Source organism: Schistocerca piceifrons, chromosome 11 (genome assembly GCF_021461385.2).
Source record: "Schistocerca piceifrons isolate TAMUIC-IGC-003096 chromosome 11, iqSchPice1.1, whole genome shotgun sequence".
In the NCBI taxonomy this organism is placed as follows: Eukaryota; Metazoa; Arthropoda; class Insecta; order Orthoptera; family Acrididae; genus Schistocerca; species Schistocerca piceifrons.
This window is the reverse complement of record NC_060148.1, coordinates 14,517,745-14,531,550: the sequence shown is the minus strand read 5'-3', so window position 1 is coordinate 14,531,550 and position 13,806 is coordinate 14,517,745. Positions and strand designations below refer to the sequence as shown.

The 13,806-nt window shown below is 47.3% G+C and overlaps 1 protein-coding gene across 14 annotated transcripts in view; it reads left to right on the top strand.

Annotated features, from left to right (window-relative positions):
• LOC124720011 (basement membrane-specific heparan sulfate proteoglycan core protein) overlaps positions 1–13,806 on the top strand; it is an 801,341-nt gene that overhangs the window by 351,347 nt on the left and 436,188 nt on the right. For 12 of the 14 annotated variants that reach the window (XM_047245262.1, XM_047245258.1, XM_047245261.1 and 9 more), the window contains one exon: positions 10,580–10,699. The exons of the other annotated variants lie outside the window; for them this stretch is intronic. In XM_047245262.1, coding sequence (XP_047101218.1) covers positions 10,580–10,699 — 120 coding nt within the window. The remainder of the gene's footprint in view (positions 1–10,579; positions 10,700–13,806) is intronic. 14 annotated transcript variants of the gene reach the window in all.

Below are 13,806 nucleotides of genomic sequence, written 5' to 3'. Positions count from 1 at the left end.
TATACCGTAGAATGTCTAAAGTTTATGGTGAAGGTTGTACGAATCGTGCAAATTTTTAGAAGTGGGTAGAGCAGTTCAAAAATGGTCGCGACTCAGTGACTGACGAACACCGTTCTGGCCGACAACTTGCAGTTTCAACTCCCTCACTTGAAAGTCGAATTGATGACATTATTCGTGCTGACCGCCGTGTGACTGGAAATTATAGTTGATAAGGTTGAAATTGGTACCGGTACAGTTCGTAACATTATCTGTAACAAGGTGAAAGTCAAAACGGTTCACATGGCTCTGAGCGGTATGGGACTTAACTACTGAGGTCATCAGTCCCCTAGAACTTAGAACTACTTAAACCTAACTAACCTAAGGACATCACACACATCCATGCCCCAGGCAGGATTCGAACCTGCGACCATAGCGGTCGCGCGGTTCCAGACTGAAGCGCCTAGAACCGCTCGGCCACTCTGGCCTGCGAAAAGTGTTTTACTACGTTGTTTGTGGAAAATACTTGTTATAGTTACATGTGCATCATAACACCGAACCGTGATGCGGAGAATGAAAGTGCTTGCCACACGAAAACATGACAAGCTACCTGTAGTAATTGACACACAAGTGGTCCAGAAAATTCATGCACACCAAATGTAAACAATAAATAAAAACGAAAACCTACTGATGATGGCACAGTGGTGCCGAAACATGTTTGGGTACTGAGAGAAAACGGTGTTTTGCATAACTGGCGGACCTCACATCCAACAATTTTAACTGCAAACAGGGCCAATAGAAGCAGCTGCAAATCAGAATGAAGTCAGTTACGATTGCATTGGGCACGGGACTATCGGGATTATACTGTCGGTCAACGGAAACGTCTCGGCCCTTCGGCTGGCCTAACAACTGCGTCACACACTTGTTGTCTTATAGAGGCGTTGCCAACCGCAGCGCCGTCTTCTGCCTGTTTACATATCTTCGTATTTGAATAAGCACACCTATACCAGTTTCTGTGGCGCTTCAGCGTATATGAATACAGTGGCATACACGATCGCGAACTCGTTTACAAACTCCATGCCCTCAATTGGTAAATGGGGAAGTCCCCCACGAGCTAGACAGCGAACAGGGCTGCCAACTGTGGCGAGGCAAAGTCCGCAGAAGGCACTGGTGCGGATGTCGGCCAAAACGGAAACGGGCAATGTGAGTGGACTCCTACACAGTGTTGTCCCGGCGTCCTGCTCGAGATGAGGTCTCGGCGCGCGAAGTGTGTGTAATGTGTGTGTGTGTGTGTGTGTGTGTGTGTGTGTAATGTGTGTGGCGGCCCCCTTGGCAGACGCTCACACATGTGGCAGCCGCCAATTACGGGCCATTCGCTTATCTGCGCGCTCCAAATTGCGCAGCGCCCGCGGCGGCGCCGTCGACGGCCAGATTGGTGGCGCCAGGGCTGGCCGACCGGTCTGCGGTGCCCAAACTGGGAGCGGCGCGGCGTCCCGGTCGTGACGGGATGATCAGCAGCCTGGCAAGCGCCGCTGCCGCAGGCGTAACTGGCAGAGAGGATGATGGCGGGCATCGCAGGCTCTGCGTGCGAAGTAGCAGTCGTGACCCGGGCGCTCTGGACCGCAGCAGCAGGGGTCGGCGACTCCCAACCAGGCTGCTGCAGTTTCTCATCTCGTTTGTCCGTCACGATATCAACTCGCAGTTATCCATCCTCTGGGTGGGGTCGGTATCCCAGTGGTGCTCTGCGCGAAATACACTATGTGATCAAAATTCCAGTCCCAAAGAAAGCAGGTGTTGACAGATGTGAAAATTACCGAACTATCAGTATAATAAGCCACGGCTGCAAAATACTAACACGAATTCTTTACAGACGAATGGAAAAACTGGTAGAAGCCGGCCTCGGGGAGGATCAGTTTGGATTCCGTAGAAACACTGGAACACGTGAGGCAATACTGACCTTACGACTTATCTTAGAAGAAAGATTAAGGAAAGACAAACCTACGTTTCTAGCATTTGTAGACTTAGAGATAACTTTTGACAATGTTGACTGGTAAAGTCTCTTTCAAATTCTGAAGGTGGAAGGGGTAAAATACAGGGAGCAAAAAGCTATTTACAATTTGTACAGAAACCAGACGGCAGTTGTAAGAGTCGAGGGACATAAAAGGGACGCAGTGGTTGGGAAGGGAGTGAGACAGGGTTGTAGCCTCTTCCCGATGTTATTCAATCTGCATATTTAGCAACCAGTAAAGGAAACGAAAGAAAAGTTCGGAGTAGGTATAAAAATCCATGGAGAAGAAATAAAAACTTTGGGGTTCGCCGATGAGATTCTAATTCTGTCAGAGACAGCAAAGGACCTGGAAGAGCAGTTGAACGGAATGGACAGTGTCTTGAAAGGAGCATATAAGATGAACATCAACAAAAGCAAAACTAGCATAATGCAATGTAGTCGAATTAAGTAGGGTGATGCTGAGGGAATTCGATTAGGAAACGAGACAATTAAAGTACTAAAGGAGTTTTGCTATTTGGGGAGGAAAATGACTGATGATGGTCGAAGTAGAGAGGATATAAAATGTAGACTGGCAATGGTAAGGAAAGCGTTTCTGAAGAAGGGAAATTTGTTAACATCGAGTATACATTTAAGTGTCAGAACTCGTTCCTGAAAGTATTTGTATGGAGTGTAATAATGTATGGAAGTGAAACGTGGACGATAAATAGTTTGGACAAGAAGAGAATAGAAGCTTCCGAAATGTGGCGCTACTGAAGATTGCTGAAGATGAGATGGGTAGATCGCGTAACTAATGAGAAGGCATTGAATAGAATTGGAGAGGAGTTTGTGGCACAACTTGACCAGAAGAAGGGATTCGTTGGTAGGACATGTTCTGAGGCATCAAGGGATCACCAATTTAGTATTGGAGGACAGCGTCAAGGGTAAAAATCGTCGAGGGAGACCGAGAGATGAATACACTAAACAGATTCAGAAGGATGTAGGCTGCAGTAGGTACTGGGAGATGAAGCAGCTTGCACAGGATAGAGCAGCGTGGAGAGCTGCAACAAACCAGCCCCAGGACTGAAGACCACAACAACAACAACGATCGAAAGTATCCGGACACCTACGTTTTTTAATGTTAGGTGCATTGTGCTGCCGCCTACTGCCAGGTACTCCATATGAGCGACCTCAGCAGTCATTAGACATCGTGAGAGAGCAGAATGGGGCGCTCCGCGGAACTCACGGACTACGAACGTGGTCAGGTGATTGGGTGTCAGTTGTGTAATACGTCTCAACGCGAGATTTGCACACTCCTAAACATCCCTAGGTCCACTGTTTCCCAAGTGATAGTGAGGTGGAAACGTGAAAGGACACGTACAGCACAAAAGCGTACAGGCCGACCTCGTCTGTTGACTGACAGAGACCGCCGACAGTTGAAGAGGGTCGTTATGTGTAATAGGCAGACATCTATCCAGACCATCACACACGAGTTCGTAACCGCATCGGGATCCACTGCAAGTACTATGACAGTCTTGAGATGAGAAAACTTGCATTTCACGTTGGTGCGGCCGCTCATAAGCCACACATCACGCCGGTAAATGCCGAACGACGCCTCGCTTGGTGTAAGGAGCGGAAACATTGGGTGATTGAACAGTGGAAAAACGTTGTGTGGAGTGACAAATCATGGTACGCTATGTGGCGATCCGATGGCAGGGTGTGGGTACGGCGAATGCCCGGTGAACGTCATCTGCCAGTGTGTGTAGCGCCGACAGTAAAATTCGGAGGCGGTGGTGTTACGGTGTGGTCGTGTTTTTCATGGAGGGGGCTTGCACCCCTTGTTGTTTTGCGTGGCACTATCACAGCACAGGCGTACATTGATGTTTTAAGCACCTTGCTACAAAATGGTTCAAAAGGCTCTGAGCACTATGGGACTTAACATCTGTGGTCATCAGTCCCCTAAGTAACCTAAGGACATCGCACACATCCATGCCCGAGGCAGGATTCGAACCTGTGACCGTAGCGGTCACGCGGTTCCAGACTGAAGCGCCTAGAACCGTACGGCCACACCGGCCGGCTTCTTGGTTCCAACTGCTGAAGAGCAATTTGGGGATGGCGATTGCATCCTTCAACATGTTCGAGCACGGCCTGTGGTGGAATGGTTACACGACAATAACATCCCTGTAACGGACTAGCCTGCACAGAGTCCTGATGTGAATCCTATAGAATAGCTTTGGGATGTTTTGGAACGCCGACTTCGTGCCAGGCCTCACCGACCGACATCGATACCTCTTCTCAGTGCAGCACTCCGTGAAGAATGGGCTGCCATTCCCCGAGAAACCTTCCGGCACCTGATTGAACGTATACCTGCGACAGTGGAAGCTGTCATCAAGGATGAGCGTAGGCCAACACCATATTGAATTCCAGCATTAGCGATGGATGGCGCCACGAACTTGTAGGTCATTTTCAGCCAGGTGTCCGGATATTTTTGATCACATAGTGTACGTGATCGTATGGTGAGAGCCAAAGTGTTTGGTAATTGGAGGGGCAGCCTATCGAACTTTATACCGCATACAGGGAAAGTGGAAGAACATCATCCACTAAGTCATAACGCGGGCGAACGTGTCTGTTGACTGACAGTGACGGATGGTAAGTATGGCAACACAAAGGGAGCTTCAGAAGGAGGGAGCTGGAGTGACGCTAATGCCCGTAACAGGCGATCGTGCCGCCGAATCCACAAAACTTGGCCTACGGAGCAATGGAAGAAAGTCATTTGGTTGGTAGAGTCTTGCTTGACCCCTGGCACGCACAGTTTCGTTGACATTTCTGAGACGATCGTCGACGGTAGATGTCGAAGGGCGCCCTGAACGAGTGTCACTTTAACTTTCGTCGGGCCATATTTAAACCGTGTGAACCATTCGTAACATCGAGTACGGCTTAAGCACTCACCACTGTAGGCTTCCTGCATCATTTGGTGTCTCTCCGTACAGGTTTTCTTGAGTTTCGCACAAAATTGAATGCAGTTACGTCCATTAGGAAGCGAAATTCTACTGAACGCGAGTGTAATGATATATGAAATTAAGCCTGCACAAAATATTTATTTTTCATTTTGAGCCTGACACACAGAAATTCTGTGACTACTTGCGTCTGTCTTCCCAGCCTACGACTTAGGTGTAATGCAAGAGCTCGTGTCTTCGGTACGAGCAGTTTATGATTCCATAACATTTATTTATCCAGCAGTTTTAGCACCATCTCCTACATCGCCTCGTACATCGGGCACTGGCGAGTTCATCGTAACCCCAGGTATTGTTTTGTCGTGTAGAGAGCTTCTTTCCTCTGCCTTGACAAGTTCTTCTCCAAGGCTTTCTAGTCTGTGTTTGTTGCATTTGTCTGTGCAATATTTTTTTTTACGTTTTATGCTCCATGTTGGTGTTCCTGTTCTCACCAGAGCGCAAAAGAGAGAGAGAGAGAGAGAGAGAGAGAGAGAGAGAGAGAGAATTCCCACTTACTATTCCTCCTTATGTTTCTGTAATTTGCATCTCGCACTGCCCGCATTTTGCACCCCGTCTGTGTTGGTAGCACTGCTTTAGCTGCACATTCTTATTTGTTTATCTCTTTTTTGTTACGTTTATTGTAATTTCTTTTCCAGCTTGTGTCTCAGTGATGCTGTGCGAATATTTTTCTTTTGTATATAACTGCAGCATTATTTTCGCCTGTGTGTTTTTTGTTTTTGTAAATATTTCTACTTAGCAGCTCGCATTTGCGCATTTTGTGTCTACTTTCTATTTTTGCACATTTCCTGTATATAATCAACTTGTGATGTTGCTGTTGCGGCTTTCTTTATGTACAATTTCTTGTAGACCATGTTGTGCATGTATATAGATTTCAACCGTAGTTAACGTGTAGTTCATGTTTCCTGGTGTTGGTCTAACTATTATATTACTACTCCTTCAGGCAAGGTATCTAAACTGATGTAGCCTAGCGTAATAACAGCGATGTTAATAGGGGAAATCCTAATTTTGTAACCAACATACCTGTGACACACCTAATTCTTGTACCAAATTATGCCCAGTCTAATATGTACAGCAAACAGGCTGGGATCCCTCATATATACTTTCTAATGGTTATGACATTCCGAAAAAAGACCGCTGTCTGTAACATAGCCAAACTTTAGAATTATCGCTGTTGACACATTGTTAATGGTATCCCCTTGCCGTGTGAATATATGCTTCTCTGTGTGATCTAATATCTTTGCTGTGGAGAAGTAATACTCGACTAGAATCTCTGTTTCAAATCAGTTCTTTCACATGAAGTAGAAAGTATTTTTTTGTACTCTTTGTCACTGGAGTTCGCCGATCGACTCTATAATGTCATTTCGGCCATACTAGGGAGTCATAAATCTGACACTTCCTCCTTAAACTATTCATTTCTCTTCTACCAATCCCATATAATTTGCGTACCAGAGATCTAAGTATTACTCGCCGAAAATCGAATTGTGTAGTGAGGCTTCTCCATGTCCAGAAAGAATTGTGATCTGGTATCTACCTTCTTCAACATAAAATTCGCTCATTTAATTCACATTATGTTGGTTTTAAATAGTCACAGTGAGGGGTTTAGATGGTAGTACCTCGATATTTCACCAATGCTGCACACATTCACTCCATAGTCGCGTGTATACTGTCCTGTCATAGTTGCCAATAACAGTTCTTCTACAAAACGGCACTGCAGTCACGGATACAAGCTAATTCTGATATAAAAACGCACATCTACCGTCAGGGTTGGTGTTATTCATAAATGTCACACTAGTAGAAAGTTGCTGAGTGCTCCTTAGAGACAACAGGTTTTATCTTTCTTCATTCTGGCTGGTTCGATGTGGCCCACCACGAATTCCTCTCTCGCGCCAACCTCTTCATCTCAGAGTACCACTTGCAACCTACGTCCTCGATTATTTGTTGGATTTATTTCAATCTCTGTCTTCCCACTCATTTTTTACCCTCTAAACTCTTAACAGATTCCTATAATCCTGTCCCTTTTTCTACTCAGTGTTTTCCATATACTCACTTCTTCGCCCATTCTGTGGGGGACCTCCTCATCTCTTACTTTCAGTCCAACTAATTTTCAGCATACTTCTATAGTACCACATCTCAGTCTCTGCAATTCTGTTCTTTTCTCGTTTCACTACCATATGATGCTGTGCTACAGACAAACATTCACAGAAATTTCTTCGTCAGATAAAGGCCAATGTTTGCAACAAGAAGATTTCTCTTGTCCAGTCTGCTTTTCATGTCGTCCTTCCTTCGTCCATCACGTGTTATTTAGCTTCAAACATAGTGAATTCCTTACCTTTGTCTACTTCATGATCGCCAGTTTTCATATTAAGTTTGCCACTAATTTCATTTCTACTACTCCTCATTTCTTCCATCTTCTTTCGGTTACTCTCAATCCATAATATGCGCTCATTGGACTGCTCATTCCATCCAAGAGGTCCTTACTTTCACTGATGATAGCAATGTCACCAGCGAATGTTATTACTGACATCCTTTCACCCTCCATTTTAACCACCGTCCTGAAACTTATTTGGTATTTTCGCCATTCCTTCTTTGATGTGTAACAGGAGCGAAAGACGACATCCTTGTCTTATACGAATTCTGGTGCATAGTACACTCTGCTAATAGTGTGATATCTGATAATGCAAACACATCGCCTCAAAATATGTCCAGTAGTATTGCATGGGATGTGTACACAGATGTGACTTCCCTATAACCACTCACAAAAGACACATTTTTTTTGCCATACTATATCAGTGCCTCCTTCCGCCCCCTTCCCCCCCCCCCCCCCCTCCACGTTCACTACCCAGCACGACAACTTAGAATCGCCTTGGCCACTGCTGTCCATATAGAGAACAGCCAGATTGTGCATGGAGGCACTGCTTTCATTAGATTGCTGACAGCTTTAATCCGCGTGCCACAGTGAGACTCGAATACGGGACTTTACCTTTCACGGTCAATGGGAGGGAAGAAATGCTGACAGATGAAAGATTTTAGTTGGGCCATGAGCCATATATGAATGGCTCAGATAGGTAGAACTCCTCCTGGGTCCCCCGAGTCCAGTAATCACACGTAGTTTGAATCTCCCATAAAGTGCAGTTATGTACGTCAATAAGTTTCTTTGCAATGCCTAAAATCAAAGTCGGTACAACATGTGTCTATTTCCTGCAAATATAAGCTGTAGATCTTCATATCCCACCATATTCGAACTCTTCAGATAGCGCTGAATTTTTAAAGCTCAGACGGGATTCTTGTGTTCGTTGATCCCCCCCCCCCCTTTTTCTGCACCGTCCCCTAACCTTTTTGACCTTATCACGAAATTATTCTGTAGTAATCAAATAAGAACCACTCACGGTCCGTAACAGTAAACTGGTCGATGCTCACCATTAGTTCAGGTAAAGTGGTAGTACATATATACAGTTAGACCTGCACCAGGAGCTGTGTATGTGTTTCTTCTGTGGAACTTGGTTTGTGTATACGCTATTAAATGTAGATGCTTCACAACTGCCAACATTAAAACACAAATTTCAAAAAAACAGTGCAGCCCAAAATGGTATTCAACCTGAGGTGTCGTAGAAGCACGTTCCAGACATTGTCAATGAGGAAATAAGCGGACAAGTGGGTGGACTACCATATTTCTAATATTGCTGACTTGTGTAATTTATATAGCAGCAGGGGAAAAAGCTGTAAGTTTAGACTAAGGGAAAATAGGATTCATCATCTGCACAGATCACCTAATGAGTAGTCGTGAAGGATTCGGAGAGATCTGGGTCGTAGAGACAGAACTTAATAATATAATATAGTTGAGTGTCTTAGGGAGAAGTAGACACAGAGGTAAATGATTTATCAGAGAGCAGCAAACTGGTGTGAAGACTCAACTACTGACCTACTGTGCTAACTTTAGCATACAAAATAGAATGTGCCATAAGGTTCGCCATTCTTGTCACATACTACTGAGCATTCAGTCTCCTGTCAGCAGTTACCAAATGAGTCTTGTTTTCATATCCAGCAGTCTCCCACACCATGATTTAAAGAGTCAGAGAAGTATGGATCTCGAGACTCGCTGCTTCGGATGACCTTTCGCCAGGTCACCTACCGGTATGTGGGCATCAGTTTGGCTGCCACAGAGAGAAACGGACTCACCACCACTAGAACCCATTCAGTGTCCCAACTGACTCTATGGACTGTGTTGTCTGTGGTACGATGTCAGCGTTAAATGACATTTGGCAACTCCAGATCTGAACCCACCTTCCAGCAATCTGGTCCCGACAGTTTGTGACGACACTATTTCTGTAACCTCTGCCCGATTTCAGTTGTTGTCACCCATATATTCTTCAGAGGCAGCTGAGCAATCCTATGATCTTTTCGTGATGTAATCCTTCTGGAAGGACCTGTGCTTATTTCACCTGTCACACTGTTGCACCGAGTGCATCTCATCAGCACTCCAGCATTACTTATTCAGTAGTCATTTCTCTAGAGCCAGTCTGGTGGTATGACCGTCTCATGTCCCTCATTCCAATGATCCACTCTTTCTCAAAGTCTGCCTACACATACCCGACGTCTGGATATGCTGTGCTGTGATTGTGATCTCCATACGAAAAGTTGCAGTAATGTTACATACAACAACAGCCACCGTGTACTCACAACAATCTTCATCTGCAGAAATTCCTTTTTTCTCTGCTGAGAATAGCTCATATAGATATCAAACTCTGATCAACATATCCCACTGCAGAAACTGTTTGTTAGCATTTTTTCCAAGTGTTCATTGTGTAAGGCTTTCCATTTCTGACATGCACTTCAACAGGTGATATCCAGTAGTGGGATCTAAGCCCCTGGTTGTCCAAATTCGTATAACCAATTTGCCTCCAGTGGAAGCGCTTCAGGGCTACCACATGAGATGGGTGCCCAGGAGCACAGGTGGGCAAACAGATGATGCAGTCAAACTCTACCTTATACTGTGATAGCAAAGCACATGCAGGTGGGGGGGGGGGGGGGGGGGTTGGGGGGGGGGCACTAACGCGTGTGATGGGGGCTGCCACACTGGTAGCCAGCCTGCAGATGAACAGATGGTGGTGATGGGGGGATGCCTGGGGGGTGAACTTGCCCCATGTCACAATGCTGGAACAGCCTGCAATAGGGGAACTCCACAGGGCAGGTTGTAGAGTAAAGGCCCCCCATACATAGGCAGACAAGTAGGCTGACACCTCTGGCGAGTGGGTCTTCTCCGACCCATTCGCATGTGTGCGGCTGGTGGACTCACGGTCGAGTTCACTGTCTGAGTGCATCAGTTGGACTGGTGAACCTCTGTCTGCCAGTCCACACCCTGTCAGTGCAGCCAGTTAGGGTCTGTCAAGCAGTCGCCATAGCCCACACACAGACGGGTCAGGGAGCAGGTCGCTGAGTGAGTCGGCCCACTGGCCGGTCTGTGAATGGACGGCTTTAGACATCCGGCGCTGTGTCGTTAATGTTGGCAGTTGCAGAGTGGCCTAGTGTTGTGTGGAGTAGAGCTGTGTTTGTGGTTGTGTTGTGTTTGTGTCGGTGTTTGTGTAACGCCCATTTGTGGCCCGTGCAGCGCCCCCTGAGGACGGCTTCCGCTGTGACGACGGCACCTTGATCGAGTACTTCAAGCGCTGTGACTATGTAGACCACTGTAGCAATGGAGAGGACGAGAGGGGCTGCGGAGAACCGACAGGTGAGGAAAAGCGCAACCGTCCCGCCCTGTGCCCACTCGTCAGTGCCACAGATACGGGCCTCGCACTGTGGTGAGCCAATCTTGGGGAAGGGTCTCTTGTGGTGTCCTTCATCACCCCCACTTTGAGCCAACCATTGGTGTGGTGAGAGGTTTACTATACTTTCCAGCTCAGATAGCATATTTGCTTCAGTTGCAATTGGTAGCTATCGATAGTGGGAGTTGGTAGTTCCAATAATCCAGATGAATCAGAGTGATGTGCCTAAGTGAGTCATTAGCAATCAAAAGAAAATGGGGTAAAAGAGGATGCCAGATGCTGTAATGTAATTAAGGTAAGCATACCAGCCAAAATATTAGTCACCACCTTAAAATAACATTCTGGGCTCTATGAATAACTATAGGCGTTGCAGAAACCGTATGATCACCCATCACTGATTTATGTCACGGCACTGAAGTGGTGCGGACATGCCAGTCAGTTGTATTGAATCGACAGAAGTAAAAGGGGTACACATGGCAGAATGGTGGAAATGAACTAAACTAAACTCCGTCCAAACAGGCTTTGGAAGGCCCAACAGTACCAACCCCCGCCTTGTCATACTCAGCCCAAAGGCGTCACTGGATGCGGATATGGAGGGTCATGACACCGCTCTCCAGTTTACGAGACCGGAGCCGCTACTCCTCAGTCAAGTAGCTCCTCAGTTTGCCTCACAAGGGCTGAGTGCGCCCCGCTTTCCGACAGCGCCCGGCAGACCCAATGGTCACCCATCCAAGTGCTAGCCCAGCCCGACAGCGCTTAACTACGGATATCGGACGGGAACCGCTTTTACCACTGTGGCAAGGCCGTTGGAATTGTGGAAAAGAGCCATCGCACTTGTGCATGCTGTGACCACACTGTGAACGTAGTTCTGCAATTTGTTGACGTATCAGTGCAGACTGACAACGTGTCTACAAGGAATGGTCCATTACTCGCAGTCATGTAACACGTCCTGAGAACAGTGGTCGTAAAAAGAGTCTAAGCGGCAAGGTCCGGAGACGAGAGTCACACCGAGCGGTTGCAGGAATTGCTGCTGTCAGTGAATGCAGGATCATCTCAACCAATATCCAAGAGAAAAGCATGAAATGAAATATGTGTGTGTGTATGAATTCCTAAGGGACCAAACTGCTGAGGTCATGGGTCCCTACACTTAGACACTACTTAAACTAACATACGCTAAGGACAACGCACACATCCATGCCCAGGAGGGGCCACGCAATCCGTGACATGGAGCCTCTAGCCGCGGGGCCACGAAATGAACATCTGGAGGCCAGTACCTCGTGAAAGCGCCATATAAAGCCTCACATCTCCAGTGGGCCAAACAGCACAGGAACTGGACAGTGGCTGAGGGGCCATGTAATTTGGGCCCATGGGTCGACATTTCTCGAATGTGTGGAAGATGTAGTTGAGACGGAGGTGTTTCTGGGATGTTTTGCTGGTGGCTTCGTATCACGGCTCGGGCCCAGTACATCGGGTTACCGTGAACGTGAATGTAGCGTAATGTAGAGTTCCACGGTCTGGTCACAGGTGGACCAATCTGGCCCAATCGACCCTTCTCTGCTGATGGAACCACTGGATGCAGTATGGAGGGGCATGTGGGCAGGTTTATACCGAGCGAGGTCGTGCAGTGGTTAGACACTGGGCTCGCATTCGGGAGGACGACGGTTCAAACCCGCGTCCAGCCATCCTGATTTAGGTTTTCCGTGATTTCCTTACGCCGCTCCAGGCAAATGCCGGGATGATTCCTTTCAAAGGGCACGGCCGACTTCCTTCCCCATCCTTCCCTAATCTGATGAGACCGATGACCTCGCTGTCTGGTCTCCTTCCCCAAAACAACCCAACCCAACCCATGAGGGCAGTACAATGCTCTCCCAGTCGGTGTTGGATTTCTAGACTTCGGAGCCGCTGCTAGCTGTCACGAGGCCGGGTGCACCCCTACAGTCGTCCCACCGAGGAAAAATCCCTGGTAGACCGAGAATCGAACCCAGGTCCGCTGCACGTTAGTCGGCAGCGCTGACCACTCAGCCACGGAGGCGGTCACCGTGAACGTCATCCAAGACAACATTGTCGGTACCCAGACGTGCCTTTTCTTCTACATCTTCATGAGTGTTCTGTGGACAGTGCAGCATCCAATATGACAACAGTCATGTTAACTGGGCTTGTATACACACACATTCTGGTCCATAAACTCTCAACCTGTTGTACCTCAAGTGACTCAGGAAGTCGCCTGATCATAATTCCGTAGAAAATGTTTGGAACGACTCGGGAATAGCAATCAACTTCCCGATAAAATTGGTAAGGCTTTCGTGGCCACTAGCTGACAAACTGCCTGTTGGATTCTGCCCGAGGTTCTTCAGCCTATGCTTTTTTCTGACGTTTCGCCAGCACGAGAGGATGGTATTGTCAGAGCTTTGCCCTTCATTTCTGGTGCTGGACTGAAATCGATCTCGCTGCCGCAGATTTACTGACGCGCCGGCGTCCAAGGGCTTCTTCGCGATTATCTACGCTACTGTTCTCTCCTTGCTGCCTGCAACGAACTTCCGCGACAGCACGGGAATCCGAGATCCGTTCACCCTTGGAGCTTTCTTGTTTCCTGTTGAAGCTATTCTCATTTTTGTGTATTTCTGTGGACAAGCACATGGGATAGCTTTCCGCTACAACAAGAACTCCCGTGTCTGCAAATTTCACCAGGTGGCGATCTCAACAGTGCGTTCTCCGCGACGGCCGATTTCTCTACCTGCCCCAACCCGCAATGCCCCTCATGTTCGGTGATCCGTGTTGATTGATCGTCCGTTCATTCCAACACCAGAATCACTGAACATAACCGGCCTTTGACGTCGGGGCAGCTGCTGAAATCGCAAGCGCATTGTGAGGCCGAGCACATCGTGAAATTCGCTGACACGGAAGTTCTTTCTGTAGAGAAGAGCTATCAAACTCGCTTTTTCCAGAGAAGCTATAGACATACACAAACATGACAGTAGCTTCGACAAGAACGAAGAAATCCTCAAGGATCCAGGATTCACGTGCTGCAGCAAACGACTGTTGCAAGTAGCAAGGGGAGAACCGCACCGGATAT